The 23,320-nt window shown below is 38.0% G+C and overlaps 2 protein-coding genes across 4 annotated transcripts in view; one reads left to right on the top strand and one right to left on the bottom strand.

Moving 5' to 3' along the window:
* The first annotated feature begins 14 nt into the window (after window positions 1-14).
* On the top strand, window positions 15-9,185 carry ATP6V1D (ATPase H+ transporting V1 subunit D). Of its 2 annotated transcripts, XM_061463351.1 has the most exons (10): window positions 58-110; window positions 1,374-1,543; window positions 2,638-2,755; window positions 2,950-3,029; window positions 4,361-4,428; window positions 5,103-5,147; window positions 5,624-5,727; window positions 6,048-6,114; window positions 7,631-7,709; window positions 8,318-9,185. In XM_061463351.1, exons 3-10 carry the CDS (start codon window positions 2,651-2,653, stop codon window positions 8,457-8,459), a joined length of 690 nt encoding a protein of 229 aa, XP_061319335.1. In that variant the 5' UTR covers window positions 58-110; window positions 1,374-1,543; window positions 2,638-2,650; the 3' UTR covers window positions 8,460-9,185. The 2 variants fall into 2 exon arrangements, with proteins under 2 accessions (XP_061319334.1, XP_061319335.1); XM_061463350.1 differs by lacking the exon at window positions 1,374-1,543 and having other exon boundaries at window positions 15-110.
* Window positions 9,186-9,903: 718 nt separating this feature from the next.
* Window positions 9,904-23,320, bottom strand: part of PALS1 (protein associated with LIN7 1, MAGUK p55 family member) — a 56,060-nt gene continuing 42,643 nt past the window's right edge. For both annotated transcript variants that reach the window (XM_061463341.1, XM_061463340.1), the window contains exons 5-14: window positions 22,711-22,857; window positions 21,891-22,052; window positions 20,606-20,683; window positions 18,993-19,176; window positions 17,885-17,956; window positions 17,362-17,433; window positions 16,477-16,644; window positions 15,554-15,756; window positions 14,065-14,175; window positions 9,904-13,003 (exon numbers count right to left, since the gene is read on the bottom strand). In XM_061463341.1, the coding sequence (XP_061319325.1) occupies window positions 12,827-13,003; window positions 14,065-14,175; window positions 15,554-15,756; window positions 16,477-16,644; window positions 17,362-17,433; window positions 17,885-17,956; window positions 18,993-19,176; window positions 20,606-20,683; window positions 21,891-22,052; window positions 22,711-22,857 (1,374 nt within the window). In that variant the 3' untranslated portion in view covers window positions 9,904-12,826. The remainder of the gene's footprint in view (window positions 13,004-14,064; window positions 14,176-15,553; window positions 15,757-16,476; window positions 16,645-17,361; window positions 17,434-17,884; window positions 17,957-18,992; window positions 19,177-20,605; window positions 20,684-21,890; window positions 22,053-22,710; window positions 22,858-23,320) is intronic.

Raw genomic sequence — 23,320 nt, forward strand, 5'->3', positions numbered from 1 at the left:
CGGGGGCGGTGGCAGCGGTGACAGCGGTGACGCCGGGAGCGGGCCCCGCCGCAGTCCTGCGCTGCCACCATGTCGGGCAAGGACCGCATCGAGATCTTCCCCTCCAGGATGTGAGTGTCCGCCGGGAGCGCGGGCTCAGGGGCGAGCGGGGTGAGGGGTCCCGGTGCGGTTCCCCGGGCACAGCCGCAGGAACGGGTCAGCGCCGCGGTGCGACTGCTCGGGGCGGCCCTGGGGGGCATCTTGTCCCAGCTGCGGCCCAGCGCAGGGAATGGCCTCGCTGGGTGCTGGTCTGTCGTCGCCGCCCCGAGGGGGGTCTCCCTCCCTCTGCCTGGGTGTTGCGCAAAGGCCGCAGGTGGGTGTGCTCGGTCAGCCGTCAGAGCGCCATGGCAGGGCACAGTGGTAGGACGCAAGCAGCTTCCAGTGGTGGTGGTGTCGGGGTTATTTGAAATTATGCAATTGCAAAACCGTTTATTTTTAAAGAAGAATTTGTGTGATATATGTGTAAGGAAAAAAATGCGCAAATCGAACCATAGCTTTCTATTAGACAATACTGCTGTACATAAAGCTCGCCATATAGTGTTAGAAGAAGGAAGTAAAATGTGTAATGTTCAGTGGACAGAGAAGTAATTTTCCAGACCCTGACAGCCAACTATTTGTCATGAAGTCAGATGTCTCCTCACAAGGCTTCAAGGCCACCAAATTTGGAATGAACACAAACAAGTGAAACCGACCTACCTGTAAAATTGCTGTTTTAATGCTATTCAGTTTCTTTTCAGAACCCTCCAGGACAGAAAGACTTTGCCTTAAGGCAAATCTTCTTGCATAAAACTGGGTTGATGCCTGCATGTAGCCTTCATAAAAAGGTGCCTTGCAGGACAGAAATCACTGAATGTAAAATAATAATTATTACCCCGTGTATGCGCTCAAGACATACGAAATAAGAGTTTATATGGAAAGATTAACACATTACATGGTAAAGGGTCTGCTTGGAAATTTAGTTCAGAAATAAATCACATACATATACTCATCTGATCTGACTCCTGCTCTTTTGGTAGTGCTTTTTCCATTCAGTTTACATGTCCAAGGAGGAAGCAGATCACTTTTAAAAGGTATCTGGTTTTCTGGGATGATACGTCATTGTGGCAAGAACATGGTGATGTACAAAGGCTTAATATTTACAAGCTTTGTTTCAGATGAGGTAGTAGACCAATAGCGTGGCTGATGTTTTGATAGGAATGTAAGTTAGGATGATAAAATAAGGATGGCCTGCCTCTGTAACAGTTTTTTTTTTTTTTAACTGACAGGACAGAATTTCACAGAATTCTTGTTTTATGTTGTTTGTTTTTTTTAAATCTTAATTAATTGGCTTGCAGGCATGGGCCTCTTCTGTGCTGGATGTCAGCAATTACAGAAGCTGCTCAGTGTCCTTAACAAAAAACAAAACTTTGTTCAATGCACTCTCAGAGCCTGTGAAATCTTGCTTGAACTAGAAAGTCAGCCAGTCTCTGGCAGGTGGTGAAAAGAGTGAACAAGTTACTTCAAGGTGGTGACAGAGACCTGCCTGTTGTGGAGGCAAAGCTGCCTTTTTACTCTTGACTTTGTGGTGGTTTTTTTAATGGTAAAACTTTAGAAAGCATTTGTGCTTTTTAAAGTGTTTGGTAGATACTAATGGAGCTATTCTCATCACATGCTAATAAATGTGGAAAGTAATGGCTTCCACTGTGTAGGTAGAATCTTAATTATATTTACCTTTTCAGGGCCAGAGAGGAAGCTTATAGGGCTTCTCTTCACATAGAGGTGACTTTTGTCCTTCGTGTGCAGTGGCTGTATGCACAAAGGGATAGCTTAAGTTTGAGCAGCTTGTGCCTCTTGTTTAGTTCCTGCTATTCTACTTAACTTAAAGCAAAAACATTCTTCAAATTAAAATACACTCCACAGCAGAGAGGGAAACACGGTTTGGATCCTTCTTCAGATCCTAATTCTGTAGAAGAAACCTGGAAGTATGCTATTGGAAGTAGAGGGTATACAACACTACAGCTAACTTACTAATAACCTTTTCAACTGATGCTACTTCTGATGGTCTTAAATAGCTTGTACATCTCCTGTATGGCACATGAAGCTATGGAATCATTGTCCTTTCTGACTTTCTTTAAATCAGAATGTACGGCTGCTGTATCAAGTTGCACTGTGAAATCAGAACACAGCACCAATAGCTGTGATCCCATAGATGAAGAATTTGCTGTGTTTTCTGATTTTGAGTAGATGACATAGCAGTAAAAGAGCTTAAAAGCAACACTACTGTCACACTGACTGTGGGTATTTGAATTTCTGGTACTTGTAAGTCATCAGAAAATGAGAACTGTTCTCCTGTTGTGGAAGCACTGAAAAATGACGTCAGTTTTCCATGATCTTTGATGGACTCTAATTTTCGTTGCTGATGGAGATAAATACAATAAAGTCCCGATTTTAGATGGGAATATAAAATTCTATCCTGAAGTGGCCATCCTGTTTTTACTGCATTGATATTTCTTGGTTGCTTCATAATTTTACCTATATCCATGTGAGCAAACTTTGCAGAAGTTTTTTCCTAATCCCTTCAGGTGATGCAGGACATTTTTATTTATTCTTGTTTAACAGGGCTCAGACCATCATGAAAGCTCGTTTGAAAGGAGCTCAGACTGGTCGTAATCTCTTGAAGAAAAAATCTGATGCTTTGACACTTCGATTTAGGCAGATCCTTAAGAAAATTATTGAGGTAGGTAAATGAGAATTTTCCTCTGCTTGACTCAATTTATTTGGAACCTGTCCTGTCACTTGTGTATTCCTGTTCTACTAACAGGAATTTCTTACTCAAGTTTCGTATTCTTCTTTATGCTGTTAATTATTTATCCTGGTGAAGGAATGGTGATTTGCCTTGTATTTGCTGCCCTTTTTTTTTTTCTTAAACAGACTAAGATGCTGATGGGTGAGGTGATGAGAGAAGCTGCCTTTTCACTTGCTGAGGCAAAGTTTACAGCAGGAGATTTCAGGTGAGGATTGCTGATCTTGTAGATGTCCAACCCATGGGAAAATTCTTAAATTCACTTTAAAAAGAAACAGGGTAGAACAGGATGAACTGAATTACGTTAGGTAAAGGTTGGAGATGTCACTGCAGGAGAGGTAACTTACATGATGAAAATGTGTACTCCATTTGGAAGCTAAACAAAGTAGAAAGAATAACAGAATTTACTTACAAATCTTTGAGGTATTGCTTTTTGCAGCTTGGAATCTAAAATGTAGGGAAACAACGATGTATAGCAGAGTATTGAACTATTTATTATTTTGATTTTTCTTGTGAATTTGAGGGCTGGATGTAATGATGCGTGTTATTTTCTCCCAGTAAGTCATAATTTTACTCATTGTTCTAACCTCCTCTTCATTGCCCTCTTGTCTCACTAGGCCTATTGAGGGCTGTATCTGAGAGGGGAAACAAATATTTTTCTTGTGGGAGGGTGTTTTTAAATTGTATTTTAATAAATCACAGTTCTAACTACAGTGTTTGTGTAATTCATTCAAGTGTGTGAAGATCTTGTGGAATAAAGTTGGGTAAGTGTTAATGATTCAGCTGATGGTACTACTGGTTAATGGGGAAGAATTAAGCGATCAGACACATCTGTAACCTGTGTGCTACTGGAGAAAAGTCTTTTTGCCCTTTCACTTGAATATGGTGCTGTTTCCTGTCCTAACCAGTCACAGTGTTTAGCCGTAAACAATAGTCAGATTCCACCCTGTAAGCAGACTGTACTTTAGTAGAAGATTTGGCTACAGTGACCTGTTCTTGGAAGATCTTAACAATACTTTAGAATTCTTCATGATGAATTGTTGTAGAAGCTTAAGTTTGTTAATATGTTAATAGTTAGTGGATAATCAAAGTCATATATGTTCTGACAGAACAAGTACATACAAACTCAAAAGAACAAAATGTTGTGGCCTTGGTCTGCATTAAAGCCTTGAAATTCCTCCACTTTTATCAGGGAAGAAGTCTCACAGGTGAATTAGACTCAATGTTATTAAAATATTTTAAAGTAATTTGCCAGAAAACTGGCTAATTTTTAGTTATGTTTTGTATACTTCTCTAAGACATTTCTAAAGTTACATTTGAACAAACTTTGTGTTTTTTACATTTACAAACATTTCTGGAAACCTATTTCATTCAAAGCTTCTGTGTTAGCTTCAAAGTCTGTGCAATGAATTGCATAGGGAACTTTGCTGAGGACAATTTCCAGATGTTTACAGCTATTTGATAACTACTTCATCTTGTATATAGTGATGACTTAATGAACCATTTTCCTGATTAAGATACATTTTTTCTTCCTTACAGTACCACTGTGATCCAAAATGTGAACAAAGCTCAAGCCAAGATCAGAGCTAAAAAAGACAATGTAGCAGGTGACTTTTCCAGACAATGAATATTTTGACTCTTAAGGGAATTGTGGGAGGAGACTGTGAAATATGCAGGAATGTATCCAATCACTGTCTCCTTTCTTTCTTATAATCATCTAACAGGGAACACCTGTAATTTGCTGGGTTTTTTTTTTCACATAAAGGATATAACTTTTTTGTTTCCCTCATAAAATTAAACGAGTGTGTAAGCTCAGTCCAATTCCTCAATCTTCAGACAAAGCATGATTTCCATAAAGCTTTAAAGAAAAATAGATCAGGAGATTAAGAATCTAAAAATCAAAAGTAAGTTTCAGGAAATTAAATATCAGTAATGGAGAAGAAAACAAGAAAGCTAAATCAGGATCGAATGCTTGAAATATTCCTTAAGCATAGGGAATACGTTTCTAAAGAGAAACATAAAATTAAACACTGAATAAACCTGAATGCTTCTCTGAATTTTTCATGTACTGATATCACAGATATCTAGACACAATTATGAAGTTCCATCTTAAGATGCCAGAACCAGCATGCCTTTATCATTCCAAGCTATATAGGAAGATTTTGGAAAAGATTCTGCGCTTACATAATGCATTAGAAGCAAATCAGGTAAAAGTGAGTTACACTTAATAAATCTGTAAGACTTTACGTCTCTTACACACATTCTTGTTTACTTTTGTCAGGTGTAACCCTGCCAGTTTTTGAACACTACCAGGAAGGAGGAGATAGTAAGTACAAAACAGGTGTTTTCTATCTTACATGTACTTACAGCTATTGTATGCTAACACAAAAATACTTGTCATGTCCTGCTGGTAAGTCAGTTTACATCATAGGCATAGGTGTACTTACTTCTGCTTACTGATACTTTGCTCTGTTCCTGTGACATGGAGGGATTATTAAGACTATAGTGGATTTTAATTTCCTAAATGAGTGAGTTTTTCAGGTGAGGAGAAGGCTCGTCTTGAACTAGCAGGTTTTGAGACTGGTAGGTCTTACTGTAGACATGCACAAGAGTGATCTGTAGTAATGTAAACCACTATAAAGACAATTTATTAATGGACAAGGGCTTTAGCTGATCACACTTGCTGAGCTGTCTGTATCACTGCAGTTCATAAGTTACTAATTTTTATCTAGTAAGAAAATGTAGTAACGATAGTAACAAATATTATTTGATATTTTGCTATTTGATTTTTTTTTTCCTCAGGCTATGAATTGACTGGCTTGGCCAGAGGTGGAGAACAGCTGGCTAAGCTGAAGAGGAATTATGCCAAAGCTGTGGAGCTGCTTGTGGAACTGGCCTCCTTACAGGTTGGTGGGAGTTAAAAAAAAGGAAGGGGATTATTGGTTTCTCACTGTTCCAAAATGGAAGTAGTCTCAGTACTTTGAACTGTACTATACTCCTTTAGACTTAATGCTGTACTAAGAAACTTTTGGGGAGTTGGTATTTGCAACTCCTCATATGTGCAGTATTCAGTGTGCTCCTTACATAAGTAGAAAAAATTCTGCTTCTATCAAAAATTGAGTCTGTATGTAAAGCTACATTACAGACTTAGCTTTGGCTTTCAAGCTCTATTTTGGTTTGTGTATAGAGTTGATGGAAATGCGGAATTTGTCTTGTCTTCCATCAGACATCCTTCCTTACTTTGGATGATGCCATTAAAATAACAAACAGACGCGTGAATGCAATTGAACATGGTGAGTATTTTCCCTTTTGGGATGTGTAGTATTTCTCTGCCTCCATGCAAGATGAGGAACAGGGTGATGGAAGTACCTCTTGTTTTGACTGCTTTCTTGTTTGTAGGATTTCTAACCAGTTCGAAAACTCTTCAGAAAGCATTAGAATGAAGCATATTGCAAATAAGAACAAAAATGAAAAGCCTGGTAGAATGGACTGGAGTACATATTGATAAATGAATATGTAAATATGAGAAAGTAATCAGGAAGTTGTGTGAACCTATAAAGCAGAGATTTCACAAACATTGTGGAGTCTTTGCTCGTGACTTACTTGGTCAAGTTTGTTCTACAGAAACGAAAGAAAGGATGCTTTTATATGTTCAGATGTTCTAAGAGCTAGCATAATAGCTTTTAAAACTGTAATGATGGTGTCCAGTGAAGAGCTGGTAACTCTTTTGATTGGTTTTGGATGGTATCGCAGACTGGGCATTGAGAGAAAGCTTGGGAATCTCTTCAGATTTGTGTTTGTTAGAGGAAATGGAACAGTCCTAATGTCAATATTCTGGTATTTTTCTTTCATCTGAATTCCTTATTTATTCTTGTTTGTAAATTTGTTTTTTGCAAGTTTTTAAATACAGCCCATGTACAGTATTGATGTGATTCCTTTTATTGCAGTATTCAGGGTGCTTCAATTATTTCAAGTTCCTGAGTTGTTGACAGGTCATATTTAACATATGGCCTGTATGCATACATCTTTGCACGTATGCAATAACTTACTTCAGTACATGAATCTGAACTGCCCTTTTCAGCCCTGTTTTCCATAGACTTGTTCCCTTGATGGATGGTGCAGGCCTTATCTGCAGCTCATCACTCTGCAAATTTAACTGTAGAAGAGGTTTCCTCTGCAGCCTTCAAGATAACTTTGGTAGTGCTGATAACAGCTTTCTCCTTTCAAAAAGTGATTCTGACACACAGCTCACCCAGTTAGGTGCTAAAGCTTTGTTTAATGTCTTACCTCTTCCCTCATGATCGTGTTACCTTTGAGTATTTGTTTTCACAATGGCTTTTTTAAACCAAGATAATAATTCTGTGAGTAAAAGCACTACATTGAGCAGAAGTTTCTGAAAGAATGTGATAGAACATAATTTTAATTCAAATATTGGCCATCTCTTGCAGGAGTTTTTTTTTTTGTTTTATTTGGGTGGGTTTTTTTTTTTTTTTAACACTTCCATGGGGAATAAGGACCTTACAAGCCATCAGGGATCAGTGCTTAGTGATTCCATTGCATCGTTCAAAAGAACATGCTATCGGCGATTCTGTGATGTTCAAAGTCCTAGTTTACTCCTGGGCTTACTGAAGAAAACAATTGTGTACTTGTCCATAATGAAAGAGCATGTTTTTCCATGAAAGACATGTAAATTTCCTCTAGCCAAAAGAATTACTAGATGGATTTTCAACAACCATCTGTGCATTGCATTAGGTAACTTCCTGGCTAATGTAACAGCAGTCAAAAACTTCTGTGCTTATATTTTTTTAGTGATTATTCCCAGGATCGAGCGTACTCTTTCTTATATCATCACAGAGCTGGATGAACGAGAACGAGAGGAATTCTACAGGTAAATGTCCAAACCAAGACAAGACTGGCCTGTTTCTCAAATAGACCATTCCTCAGAAGGGACTTACGAGAACTATTAACCTGGCAGTAAACACTGTTAACCATGACCTGGTTCTTCCTGCACATTGAGTTTCCATAGCTGGGAACTTGGAGACACGTGATTACTTTTCTGAAGTTTACAGATGAATCCCTACCACTAGGTTGTACACAGCTGTCATAGCATTTTTTTCAGAGGGAATGCTGATATAGTATACTGAGCTGAGGTGTTCTGCTTTAAGGACACCTCTGCCATAGAGGTGAGTGTTTTGGGCTGCTTGAAGCAAAAATGTCAAACCTGGAATGAAATAAAGGAGAATAAACTTCATTAAAGACAAGCAGAACAATATAATGCAGTGTTTAAGCTCAAGAATATAATTTATAGTTTGGATGAAATTTTTCAATGGCAGCAGCTAGAGATAAAAGCCTTTTGCTGTTTGTTACAGGACTTTGGGGTTCCTAGGGAACATCTCCAGGCAGCTTTATCATATGCAAGTTGTATGGCATCCTTGCTGCTAGTCTGTTTTATGAAAACATGTTTGTTTCACAGATAAACCACATTCCTCTTCACAGGTTGAAGAAGATCCAGGAAAAGAAAAAAGTATTGAAAGAAAAATCTGAGAGAGAACGGGCGCTGCGAAGGGCTGATGGTGGAGAGCATGAACCAGCCAATCTGTTAGTAGAAGAGAAGGATGAGGACCTTCTCTTTGAGTAACCCAGCACAGTTGTTGGATATGGAACAGGGGACCCAGAATAAAGAATGTCCAATTGAAATATAATTCAGGACATGTTGCCTCAATGATTCTTATTTGGCTTCTCAGTTGGTGTATAAGTCTTGAGTTGAATGGATTGTGGATTTCTCCTGGGAGATTAGAAATCTGGGAACTTAACTGCAGCATAAGAGGAAAAGGAGAGATGAGGTGCTTTACTATCAGGAAAGCTGCCTATTATGTGTTCAACCTGTTCCTTCACTTAGTAGGAACGACTGTACATAGCTGTGTTTTTTGTAGGATGGCTCTGGATTTGTCTAATCAAGATTCCTCTTTAATTATTACTCCCCTTCCTAGTGCATGCTAGGAAAACATTTAAGGAGGGAGATGCATGTAATGTTCTTTACTGCAGAACTATTAATGTTCATGTTGATTAAAGCAGGTATTGGCACGCTTAAGTCAAACATCGGTAAAGACAATGCTAGTTTTCTACCCTGTTGACAAAATCCACAGTCCTCTCTGACTTTTGTTGCACGATTGTTACCATTGACCTAAAATCTAAAAATCTTGGTCTTAATTAGAGGCTCTGCCAACTTGTGTATTGTCTGTACTAGAAACAAGTAAAAATTTTAAATGTTAAATAGCTGGTGTCTGGCTCAAACTGCTGGAAGATGGTGGTCTTAAAAGCTTGTCATGTTGACTTCAAAATAAAACCTTCACTTCATCCCCTACCCCCAGTTTAGAATTTGCACCGGGCCCATCTTTCAGCCTGTGTCCACATTCACTTCTCCTTGGTTATTAACCTAAAGTAATAAAGGTTAAGTGGCTCCTTTCTACCACAGACACACAGAAACTCTTCTTAGCTATCCAGCTACATGTTGCTCCAGATCTTCATTGCAACCAGTAGTTTGGCAAGCAGAGCAAGGCTGAAGGTGAGGTAGTCCATCCTTGCTGTTTTTTCATGTCCTCAGCGACACAGTTTGAAGGACTGTTCCTAAAGACACTGTTTTGCAGTCAGCAAACTGAACACGTGCTATAGGTGTAACACTAGTATATTGGCTCTAGTACTACTAGTACTATTAGTCTCTTCAAGGTAAGCACCTTGTTTTAAACCTGATCCAGCACTTAACTGCAGGTGTGGGGTAAGTGCAAGGAAAGTCTGTGAACACCTTCAAAAAGTAATTTTATAGTTGCATGAAGCACAAGGCCATTTCTTTTTCAAAGCTGAAGGCAGCACAGCTAACTAGTAAGTCCATACTCTGTTTTAAGATGCAGGTGTAGCTTGAAAGAGAAAAACCTGTAGAGTTGAGGGCACTTGTTACCTCTACCCCTGGGATGCATGGTTTTGGAAGGAACAGAGAACATCCTTTAGGACACTGGCAGGTCACAGCATCTTCCCACATTCAGCAAAATGGCAGAAAGAAGACTCCCACCGTGCACTACAAGAAGTAAAATTGTACAATGATTTATTTTAAATCTAGGAATATTTTACATTTTTACATTAGTGTGCAGTTCATGATGTCTCAAAATACAGAGTGCAGATACATGTATAAAAGTACAATGTGGGGCTAACCACAGATCTCAGTAAAGTTACCTTAATTACTTAAGGCATTAAACCCACCCATCCAATTTTTAAAAGTTTCATAAAATTAAATTCAAAAATTCTGTTACACAATTCAGCTATTATTTAATTAAATCTGGACTGGTAAGAATGCAGATACCCTCATTTCAGTCCGATACAGCTCATTACAATGCCTGCGATAAGGTTAGAGAGTTTCACCGGTGAAGTCTGCTTATTCTCTTTTACTCTCACGGAATTCAACACACAGTCTTCATTAAAGAAGGCAGAATAATTTCTTACAGAAGGTAGTTCCTAGTCCAGGCTGGCAGCAGATGGACAACCAGGTACATTTCCCAGTGCTGCTCAAGCCTTTCCTTTCAGGAGGCAAAGCTAAAGCTGGTTATAAACTATCACAGCACCTCTCCACATGGATATCAGCAAGTACTGTGTGCCTTGGGAATTAAGAGAGTAGAGCTGAACTTCAGGCAACATTCTTTAAGTCTACATTCAAAAGCTTATTTGTATAAAACCAGCTTCTGTGTAATTTCAGAAAAAATGGGTAGACAAACAGTTAAATATATAGTGGCATGATTTAATGTGACTGACACTGTCTGTGAACACTGAATGCGTAAGGGGGTTCAGCAACCATCTGAGTGTGACTGCAGAAATTTGTACAGAGCCTACGTAGCTGAGTTAGGTTACCCTTAACATTTTACTGCTTTCCACTTTGTCCAGCTATGAAACTGCCAATACCCGAAAAACCTAATACAACTACAATCATCTTTCTTAAGAAAGGGTAAAATTGATCCAATATTCTGTCATCTATGAAACACTGACTATCCAATATGCCTGAACATCGTAGTTATCAAACTATGGATTAAACTGAGAACATGCCTGCAATGTGAGGCAAAAGCCATTACTTTGAATATCCAACCCTTGGGCCAACAGCTAGCACATCGTTACCACTGAACTGAAGATAAAAGCTTCCAACCCCTTCTCTTTCTGAAGGGTCATTACTTATCCCCACTAATTGCTTAATTGCTTTTCAGCCCTAAATATTAATTAAACCAGCAATAATTTTGCTTTCTAACAAGACATGAATGCACTCTATACTTCCGTTTTTTCAATACAAAAATGTACTGAATGTTAGTTCAGTATGTAGGATAGTAACCTGACAATTTCTTTGTATCTGCTGTATACTTTGAGCTCTCTTTAACGGTGGGTTTGAATTTGTTCCACTAACTTTTGAGGAAAGAATATATGCAAGACAGAATGGAAAAAAATCAACTATTTTTTCATCCTTCAACATTAGACAGGAATGAACTACACATTGACATAACTCCAGTGTTTTACATGTAGGAACAAAGAAACACTATGGCTAAAATTAAGAGATATTCACAGTCAAGGTTCTTTGTGCTATCCAAAACCAAAACAGCAGAGATACTATTCAGTTAACTTCAGGGATGGAACAGCCCTACTGCAGGTGCACAGACTTAGTAGCTAAACCTTCACAGCTCAGAATCAACTGATGATGCAAAGATGTTCTGATCTGCTTTGCAGAACACACTAGGATACAGACAGACCTTGCCTTTTGTTCCCCTGTTTCAAGTTTCTTTTGTTTCAACCATTAATAATATTCCCCTTTTGTGTGACTTCTCAGTCAGTCACCAGTGTTTTACACACACTTTCACTGCAGTATTGAGCAAGGACAATATGTTGGCTAGTGAATTATGACAGTAATTTATAACAGTAGCTACATTCAGCTATTTTAATTCCAGTTAGTCATCCATTAGACCAACAGCCACAAAACAAAACAAACCACTTGCAGAGATTAACCCCCCCCACTATCTTCCAATGTTCAGCATATCAGTCTATTTTAGTCAGTATTCTGTTATAAAACATGAGAACTTAAGCTTACTTTTAAGCAGCATGTCTTATAACTATATAAATTTCACAAAAATATAACCTTTGCCTTTCTAAATATCTCTATCTGTTGAAAACAACGGCTCCAATCAGTCAATATGTTTTAAAGATCATTCCTTAAAAATACCACATCTAAAAGATCAACATAATATTAATCTTTGGACCTAAAATTATTGTGCAGTCAAATCTGATTTACAAAGTCCGACTAAAAAGACACAAGGATTGAAGTATTTACATTATACACATTTGCCAATTACAGTGCTATGAGAAAGTGGAATGTTTGATAACTAAACTATTAACTACAGACTCACAAGGCAGCTCCAGACCAGAGCAGCATCTTTATTCTGTGTATTTTTTGAACAGGAGAGATTTCTCATGAATATTAATGTTTGTCATGTGTAGATTATTCCTCTGCCCAATGATCTGTAGAATTACGCTCCTGAACTACCATCATGTCCCACAAAGTCATTAAGTTAAGTGTTAAATAACATTCATATTTATAACTATGTGACAGCATGGACTGTATATACACACACACACACACTCTTAAAACCTTTGATTTCGTAACAGTGATTCTAGGTAAAAAAGGTGGATTTATGTATAAAAGTAGTTGCTAGAAAATATCTATCTAAAGCTTTAGAATTTAGCACTGTCAAGGTCTCCATTTCTAGACAGAGAAAGAAAACGTGGACAATCTTTAGATCAGCTAAACCAGCTCACAAGCTGATTAGCATATTTTTTCCAGTAATATGCAATTTCACTGGCAAAGGATGCAGTCACTCGGGTCCAGAGCTCACACAGGTGTACACTAGAATTGGGCATGCCTACACATGGTCTCCTTAGAAAGATTAGTAAGCTGAAGTCCATTTGTCCCTTGGGATTGCTCTCTCATCGTAGCCAGGTAGAGGGCACCCACTGTGGTTCTGTGTCAAGTTTGTTTATTAACCGAAGTAACTCTTGATATGCCTTATCAAGATCAGAATTCACAACTGCTGTATCAAAGTAGTGCCCATTGTTCTGTTCCATCTCCCTCGTCTTCTCTATGATTTCTCTCAGCTCTTCCGGCTGCAATCAAAAATGGAGAATTAGCATATGTGAGTAAGCCCCCCCCCCCCCCCAGTGACAGAGTAGGGAAAGGTAACAACTCAGAAAACACTTTCACACAAATTTTCATGGTATTGCTATCAGCTATTGCAAAGTTTACAATGACACTGAACCATGATACATATTTGCATCCAGGCAATACATCACCCTTGCATGAAACAAGGAGAGCAGAACAACACAGCCATAGAATACGATTCCTGACCAACAGCCACATCAGGAATCCTTTGGAGTTATGCTGGAAAGCCTGTTCTTCCTCAGTATGAACTGCATTATATTCAACTAGTACTTTGAAGATACTATGGTGGCAAAGTGCTCCCACCAACCACTGTAGAGTAGATTTCAGCTTTAAAAAGCTGAAGATCAATATATTTAATTATCCTAGCAATAAGCACTTTGTATCTCACAAGCTGGAAAAGGACCTTTTACTGAGCTTCAGACTTTCTGGTTTAACCTGTGGGTTTCAATCCCATTCCACAGAACTAACTCCTCAACTAAATTATCTGAACTGGTTAAGTTGAGATGGCTCTGGCCGAAACATGAAAAGTGACTCCACAGAATCAAGCGTTAAAATAACTTCATCTGAAAAGTTCTGGAGTACATTTTCAAGAAAATGCTTGCCCAAGCGCATGTAAGTTCTCAAAATAAAAAGAATAATCGCTCCCCAGAATACTCTCAGGTTTACTTCAGGACAAAGTTGGGGTTTCCACAGTTTTAACATAAAAGGTTTTATTTTTGTACCCAAATGCAGAGACCCCAGCTGAGACATTGTGCCCCAGGATTACTGAATTAACAAAGGATTCCCTTGCCTCATACCTGTCATTTCATTAGGCAAAAGCATCAGTCAGCCCTTCCCTTAGTATGGTGTGTCTACTAACCCGCAGCAATGGATTTCACCTACACTGCTTCCCCATACATTTTCAGTACCGTTACCATCTCCCAGTTCCAAAGAAAGAGTATAAGAATTTATCAAAACCATCTGTAAATAAAAAACCAACATGATTTCAGAAATGTAGACACATTACCTTTGGGTTTTTCCCTTCTTTGGCCAATAAAGCACGTAATCTCTCTTGTGAAGGTGGTGCAACAAATATAATGTATGGCTTCAAGTCAGAATTACGTAGTGTCTTCAGTGACTGCAGAAATAGAATTTATTAAATATTTAACAGTTCCATCCATGAAAAGGTCATTTAATGATGCATTATTCACATGCTATAATTGATAATATACTCTTCAAACACAATGACAATTGTACAATATATTAACAGCAGTATAATTAACCATAACAGTATTACCATCACCACTCAAGAGTTCATTCACCATTTCCTACAAAATTGATATTCCAACATTTTTCAGCTTAATGGAACCCAAACATTTACTTTTGTTCATGAATATTCTTCATAACTAAACTGAAGGAACATATCTTTTGGTATCCAAAGGAAAAAGTCACCTACATCAAAGAAGTAAGTTTCCTTACAATGCTAAGGAATGGTACCAGCTTTGAACAGAGAGAAGAGTCTTAAATTACTACAGTTTACTATTTTCTGTTTTGAAAATTAAAATACCAGACACACTATTACTGTATGCTTAGCATATTTTTTTTTGCAGGTTGCACTGATATTAAGTGACAGTAAATAAAGAACCCAACTGTAGTTTGTTTTTTTCAAAAGGCTCCTTTTATATGTCTCAGGACAAACAACTTGTCTCTGAGATAGACTTTTGTAACCACATAATTAGATCCATTTTCAAAAGGTGTTCTGAATTACATGCTTTGCAATACCTATGAGCTATGCTGGTAAAGTATCACATGGTCCCAAGTGGTGATGGCTAATTATGGCTTCAGTACTAGCAGACCTTACTGGTGTGTCTAAGTTTTAGGTCTTCTTCTGCAGCATCTACAACAGTAGTAGACCTTATACATATTATATGAATTAGAAACTGGGCAGTGTTCCAGGACTTTGCCTCTTCCCACGTTTGACTACATTTCCAAGTTGATGTCTGTATACATAGTTTCTCTCTTCTTTCTCCATAGTCAACAGGTCATAGCTAAAGAGCTTTTCAATACCGCTGACGTGATGTACGTTAATCCTCTGTATTATGGAACTGCATAAACGTTCCCCAAATGCAGTTTCCAAGTATAATCCCAAATAACTTCCCGTCCATCTTCAAAAACCTCAGAGCTCACAGAGTAACTGGAACACTGAGACGCACAAATCCTATTTTAAGTAATTTTTCAATTCAGATAGTCCTCACCAGCTTTCAGTACCTGGACACCAAGGTCCCTATTACCTTTAGCGCAGATAAGATAATGCATTCATTTTCAAACAAGGAACAAGAAGACTGTATTCACAGCACACTAAATAGAGTCAACTGAACACCACTGAAAGAAATTTTGGAATAAAAGTGAAAATGGACCTTGAGAAGACACTAATTTCATACAAATCAAATACAGCTCTCCAGATTCTCACAGTAGCTTTTACAATTAAAATACAACAGGCAACAGCTTTGCCATACCTGCGTATGAAGATTTAAAAGGCATATCTTGCCAGAATTGATGACTTGACGCACAGAGTCTATGCTAGTACCATAGAGGTTCTTTTCAAACTCTCCGTATTCAATGAACTTCCCTGCAGCTATGTCACTTTCAAATGCCTGTCGGGAAACAAAATGGTAATCCCTGCCAGCTGCTTCAGTCTCTCTCCTGCTCCGAGTAGTATCTACAAATAAGAGTGACAAAAAAGAAATCGGAGACACACCTGTAGAACTGGAGAAACAAGTGGTTCTCTTAGGAGACATATTGCTAACAAAAAAAAAAAAAAGCAGCATATGAAATATCCAAGAATGAAAGTATTATTTTCCACAATAAATATCCCTGGAGAGATTAAGTTGCCAAAGGCTAAACCAACATTTACAGATCTTGTTTACATTATCTAGTGGGAAAAAACAGACAACTAGGAAAGGAAGAATGCAGTTGCATTCCAAATATGGAAATAGATATAAGTTGTTTTTAATTACATTGCTAAGCTGTTTGTAAACCTAATTTAGGGTACATTAGATATGAAAAATATAAAATTCACTGAAGCAGTCATTTGGGAAGGCACTAAACCCACCTAAATTTAAATTTACACAGGAAATGTGGGTTAAAAGTTCTTTAACCAATGCAGCAGTTTCTTTTTTAAACTTCTATAATTCACTCAAATTTTATTCAAATTGAAATATACGCATATCCTATAATGCCTCTATAACACTGTGCTGGGACACTGGATACGCACTGACTTACCAAAGCTACTTTTTGCCACACAAGATATAACTTTATTACTTGTCCCTTATCCAAGAGCTGTTCAAACCCCTAGACCCCAATTACTATTTTCAACACAAGAGGATGTGCCTGCAGACAATGTTTAGAATAAGCAATCATATCTGCCCATCAAACTTACGCGGAACTGCAGAGGCAAAGCGATCCACTTCGTTATTCATAAGTCTCTGCCGCAATTCATTCTGGCCGCAGTTCTGTGGGCCAATCAGAACAATAGGCCGCTTTCTATTTGCTGGTTGATGATACAGTGACATTTCCTCATAGGTCAAAATTTCCTCATTGTCATAATCTTGAGAGAGAAACAATAAAATAGTCACAACATACTTTACTGATAATTGCATGTATTGCCTGTTATGTAGTATCAAGTTTCAGGCAGCTCCTGATGCTCTGCCCAGCATCTGTGAGACCCCAGAGCAACAGAACCCTGAAAGTTCATCACTTGCCCAGTAAGATGAGGCTTTCCCCCTGCTCCCCACCCTTTCTTGTGAAAGAAAATGCGTTTCCACTTACTAATGACATTAGTAGCATAAACTTGGGAAACAACTTTCTTGCCAAGGAGTTTCTACTACAAGAATAACAACTTTATGCCCAACAACAACAAAAATCATCATCCCAATCCCAAAGTGCTGTTATAAGAATATAGGATAAGCAGCCTGCAAACTCTTCATGGAAGTTTCTATTTCCTAAACTTAATTATGCAGAGTGAGATGATATTACAAAACCATGATAAAATGGTTGATCAGTGTAAAATTATGAGTGCTTCCATGCCTAAAAAGCTATCTGGTATTTTTATTTCTTTCATCTAGTCTTTATGAAAGACTAAATGACCTTACAAAGCCTGCCACCTCTTACGTCTTTCAGTAAATGCTATTACAAACCCACACAGAACATAATCAGGCAGTATTTCTAACATATCCTGAAATTCAGCATTCTTTTCACAAGGCTATTTGTAGAATCTTTTATAGTTGCTTTTAAGTATGAACATTGCGCAAAAGATGTTACTTACCATCATTTTTATTTGCATTGTATAAAACCTTTTTCCGTTTCTTTTTGTTTTTCTTCGCACACCAGAGTTTTCCTAACCAAAATAAAAATCATCACAATCCAATACCTGTACAGTACAAAGCTTCCTATCCCACCCGTTATCTGGATCTTTAAAGTGAAGTTTCGAAAAGGCATTACATTCTTTGGTTCGTTACAGCAGTTCGGTGTGTATTAAGCAAATGTTACATACCAAGGACTACAAATGAGTCATGGCAGATAAAATTCTTTAAGAAAAAAAGGGGCTTTCCAAATTCCCCTGCATCATCCTAATTACATCACACATAGTTCTGAAAAATACATGTGATTTATACAGCAAAGAGCTAAATTCAGACCCGTATTTACATGATGAATTTCAACGAATTATCCCACGTGTATTACAAAAAAAGGAAGAATTTTCTACAAATCCACAATGACAAGGTTCCAGATATCACTAATTAGCACTTCCAGATTTATTTCTTCTTTTCCTTAGAAAGCATATATCCAACCTGATTTTTCCGGCTCCTTGTCTTCTTCTATGGTTTGCTTCATAGCTTCTCTTTGCTGCTGAAAACTTTTTCCTTAACACATTAAAAGTACAAAAGCCGTTAACATTTAGAAACCATTTCCATACATTTTTGTAATGACTTATTCATTTTTCCTAAGCTTTTATGTAAGAGAGATTTAAAAAGAAATTAGAATTTAAAAAGAAACTGAAAGCTGCAAAGCTTGTTTATTGCTATGAAAATATATTAAACACAGACTTGCAGAACATTAGTACCATTCTGGCCAGTTTTACCTGGAAAATTTCAACTACTGGAAAGACTACATTTCACACTATGATGACATGGCCTAATTATTTTTGTATGTGTTCTATTTATACTAAGTCTTTGAACTTCAGCTTGAAAAGGATTAGCCTATATTTAAATCTGTGTTCCTCTCAGCTTACTTGTCATGAAGTAACAGTGTGATATTCTATAGAATTTGAAAAGTCTTCCACTCACTGTGTTTAACAGATCAGCAGATCTTTAATGGACTATAATGCTGTACGTATTTCCATGCAAAAACAATATAATACTTCAGTGTCTGAAAACCCCATTACTCAAAGGCTCCCAAGAGTTAGAATGGAACCATGATTGTCACATGTAACTGAAGCACTTTGCTAAGTGAAAACATGCAGAAAAGTTATGACCAAAAAAAAAAATCCACAAACCATACATTTTTCAAATAGACTACATGATCTATCAAGAAATCTAACCGCTGATCTATCTCCAGAAAACAAGGCAGGCTAAAATCACACGTTTCTGCCATAACCAGCAGGGGGAACTCTGAACCCACAGAGTCCCCAAGGTGAAGGAGTAAAGGAAGAAGAAAGTAGCTCTTGAAAGGTGAACTGCAAAGGAAGTGCTAGCTTTACTTTGCATTCAGCATCTATACATAGAGATGCCTTAAAAGGTCAACCTTTTAAGTAAGTGAATTACGTAACCAACAGCAGGCTCTGTTGCAAAAGGTTCAGTCACAGATATTTAAGGGTATGCAAGTCTTTGAAAACCAGAACATTGCTCCTGTGGGTATGGGAGCAACTGGCTATCAAACTTTTCCTAGAGATTTATTTACCAGGGATAAGGCCTGCCAATGGCTGGTTATCTTCATCACCATCTCTGTAAGCCTGCCACCAGTTTGGATCTTCTTGGCTGATCACATGGAGGATATCTCCTTTCTGAAATGATAGTCCTAACTCTCGGCAAGGGACGTAGGGGTCATCAGAGGGATCATAGTCAAAATGTGCTTTCACGTGTATCTGTGAGAGACCAAATGTAAAAAAAGAAAAACCCATCCTGTGACTTCTGAAGAATTACACCACATCTTCCTGTGATGCGGTGCAGCTCTGACATACAAAAACTCCAATATTCTATAAAATGGACATTTCCTCTGGGGCACTTGAGATACTGGAATGGAATCATTACCTGGGTTAGCAATGGAAAAGACACAGATGTTGTTAGGTTGGAGGTGAAGGCCTGAATTTAACTCTTGTCAATTCTAAGTCTATACAACTGTCTCACCATTTTAGGAGGTGAAACCCACTTGTTTAAGTTCTCTGCATTCAAGAAGCATGAGAGGTATTTTGATTTGTTTAAATATCTAATAAATACACAGACTGAAACCCTGCTGGGCTTTAGGTGAAGTTTCACTTGTAACTTATTTTGTCACCAACTATTAATGTTTTTGTTTGTCTGTGATATAAATGGGTATGTTTCTTCTTCAAACTGTTAATGCTGCCTCAAGCAAAGTATGTTAGCTAAAAAGATAATGAACAAAGTTTACAGTATACAAACTTTCCCTCCCAAAGCATATTTGCAAGTTCCGTAAACAACCCTTTTTTATACACATGAAAATAGAGAAATTAGGAATTTTGAAACAGAATTTCAGAAGCACAGACACTTCTACTTTTATAATTTCTTACTGTTTTAGAGACCAAGTAAATATCATATTATCAGTTTCACCTTACAATCTGTCATGGCTTAAGCCCAGCCAGTAACTGAGTACCACGCAGCCACTTGCTCACTCCACACCCTTTTTTCTCCTCCAGCTCCCGGAGGGATGGGGAGGAGAATCGAAAGAATGTAACTCCCACGGTTTGAGATAAGAACAGTCCAGTAACCAAGGTATAACACAAATCACTGCTGCTACCGCCAGTAATAATAATGATAAGGGAAATAACAAGGGAAGAAAATACAACTGCTCACCACCTGCCGACTGATACCCAGCCCTACCCGAGCAGTGATCTTACCCTTCCAGGTAACTGCCCTCAGTTTATATACTGGGCATGACAAGCTGTGGTATGGAATACCCTGTTGGTCCTGTCTCTGCTTCCCCCTGGCTTCCCCTCCTCCCTGGCAGAGCATGAGACTCAGAAAGTCTTTGGTCAGAGTAAACATTACTGAGCAACAACTAAAAACATCGCTGTTATCAGTGTTCCCAAGCTGAAAGTCAGAAACACAGCACTGCACCAGCTACTAAGAAGGAGAAAAATGACTGCTACTGCTGAACCCAGGACCATCTATCACTTTCAACACTTACTTAAGTACCATTCTGGTAACAATTAAACCAATTTAAACAATTAATTTTGGTTTTGTTCCACAATGTAAATTACTTTGAGAAGAACTTTCTCCACATTACTGGTAAAACAAGGTATCATCAAGCTCAAGAACTTATATAGAGCTACTTACAACTGTCTCCTTTGCAGGTGGTGGTTTGCTCTGCTGACTGGGAATCAAGACAAAGGTCAGAGTACCATGCATGTCAGCCTGAAACAAAAAAAAAACCAAACAAAACTCTTCACATACAGTATCAAAATATGGCTTAGGGTTAAGAATTAATAATATACTTTAGTGAATGCTTAAAAGAGAGTTCCTAACAGCATATCATCTACCCCTTAACTGGTTTAAAAGGCGAAAGTACAGATACAGATAAAGTGAATCAATTTCTCATTAATTCGTCTGATGTTTTGACTAGCTGCTTTTGAACTGATTTACATTTTTGTCATAAATGCTAAAAGCATAACAAAGAGAAAAATGTCTATGTTGGCAAACTGCTAAACAAAAGGGGTCTTATCAGGAGGGAAAGAAGCCTAGTCATGTAAAGATCCCCAGTGATACAATTCATGGTGGGTTAAATCTGGTCACAACTAAGCATCCACTAGCTCATTACTCAATTCCCCTTCCCCAGCAGGATCGGGGAGAGAACTAGAAGACTCAAGGCAAGAACAACCTCATGGGTCAAGGTAAAGACAGTTTAATAAGTGAAGGCAAAAAAACCCAAACCAACAAGTGATGCAATGGCAGTCACTCACCACCCAGTTTTTATTGCTCAGAACCATATTATACATCAGCATATATCACTGTGGTCAATCCAGGTCAGCTGTCCCAGCTGTGCCCCAGTTGGTCCCCTCCCCCAACCTCTTGCTCATCCCCAGCCTACTCGCATACAGGGGTTAGAGTGAGAATCGGACAATGCCTTGACACTGTGCAAGCATTGCTCACAAATAGCTAAGAACATTGGTAAGTTATCAATGCTGTTTCAGTCCAAAGCCAGCCTAAACCACAGCAACATATAAACTGCTATAAAGAAAATCACCTCCACCCCAGCCAGATACGACCACAATTGCACAGCCACATGTTTATTAATTACGGACTCAATCAGAGGCAAAGAGGAAAAATGGCTTTTCAGAGTTAAATGAAGTTTTTCTTAGAAATCATTAAAAGCAAGACTCCACATGATAGCTTGAGTTTTCCACCCCTTTAGGTTTCATTTCTGCACATAACTGCCATCATTCTTCTTAATATCATACTGTGCATCAAAAAGAAAACTTGAAATGGCCCTTTATATACAAAGGCTAGCTATCATTTTTAAACTACTGCTAAATGTGAGTACAAATGACAAGCAGATCCAACAGGCTTCAGTCTTATGAAAGCAGTATTTTTTTGCATGGAAAACAAGAAGTGTACAACTCACCAACAAGTCAAAAACTTCATTAACATCTTTTCCACGAATCTCAATGCCATTAATCTCCAGAACTTCATCCCCTTCATGTAACAGCCCACTCTTCTCTGCGGCACCTCCTTTCACTATTCGACTAATGATAACAGAATCCATTTCATTGCGAACAGTAGCACCCTGTGTAGTAGCAACACATTCCAAATTTATTACACATATGAAACTCAAAGCCATCTATTGTATATATTCCAAGCCAGGGGAGTAAAGTAACTGTGTTGAAAGTGAATTCAAGTAAAAGCTCAGATACATATACCCAATGCTCCAATTAAAAACAACACCACTTTATTTCTTCAAGCTGCACTAGAGATTGAAGAGTTGAATTACTCCACAGGCTAAGATTCATGATTTTTAAAAAAAATATTCCTAAGTAAACACTTATTTGAAAAATGCAAAATAGAAGATGAATTGCTTAAAAACCTCAAACAACGCAAAAAACCCCAAAGCAATGACAAAAAAAAAGCCAAAACAAAAACCAACCATGGTTGTCACAAATGTATAAGCTAAAGTTTGAGACAGTGACTTCTGTCAAGGGGCCCTTTCCAAACCCAAGCTGACAGAAGTTTACAAGTTGACAGATTTTAACTGGCAGCATGGCTACTGTTGTACGAAGATACACATGAGTTTACCATCTGTTGACTATTTCTCATTTTGGAGGGAGGGGGAGTGTTTACAAGTTAATCACCTCCACATTCAAATTCCAAAGCTTTCATAGAAATCTGCAAAGGACAAAAAGCTTATTGCCTCCTTTACATATAACAGGGTGAGTATCAGTACTTACCAAAGGAATATCCCGAGCTTTCTCAATGCGAACTATTTTAACCGTCTCCCCTCCATACACACCAACATTCTCATAAATTTTTTCATCTGCCACAGGGTCTGGTTGCATTTCTTGTTCTGCAACCTTATCATGGGCCAGTAAAAGTGCCTAGTGTTAAACAAAATCAGTGCAGTTAGAGAAAATTTCACACCTCATGCAAAATAAAAAAAATCAAACTTAACACAAAATAGTAAAGTTTGATGAAATTCTGCAATTTGAATAGTCTTTGCAGGTTAGAGAACATTGCAAATGGACTCAAACAATAAAAAAAAAAAATCTATCACATGTATGTAGTACCTAATTCTTTCCAAACCTTTCCTTTCAAATTGGAAAAGAATAAAAAAAAACCCAACCAACAAAACAATTGAATACACAACTATGTACTTACAGCTTCTCCTTAAAAAAGCAGACACTGGTTTACTCTGTGTGTGAATTAGGATACAGACATAAGAAGTTAACTGCAGTAAAAACTACTCATGGATTTACATCATCACCACATGACAAAACTCCCTTTACACACCCTATGCTAAGCATAAAACAGTTGTCAAAAACCGTCAGAAATAAGCAAGGC

The sequence above is a fragment of the Pezoporus flaviventris genome, unplaced genomic scaffold, assembly GCF_033815535.1.
Source record: "Pezoporus flaviventris isolate CSIRO_AGI_PZ_B2104156 unplaced genomic scaffold, CSIRO_AGI_Pfla_v1 ptg000036l, whole genome shotgun sequence".
In the NCBI taxonomy this organism is placed as follows: domain Eukaryota; kingdom Metazoa; phylum Chordata; class Aves; order Psittaciformes; family Psittacidae; genus Pezoporus; species Pezoporus flaviventris.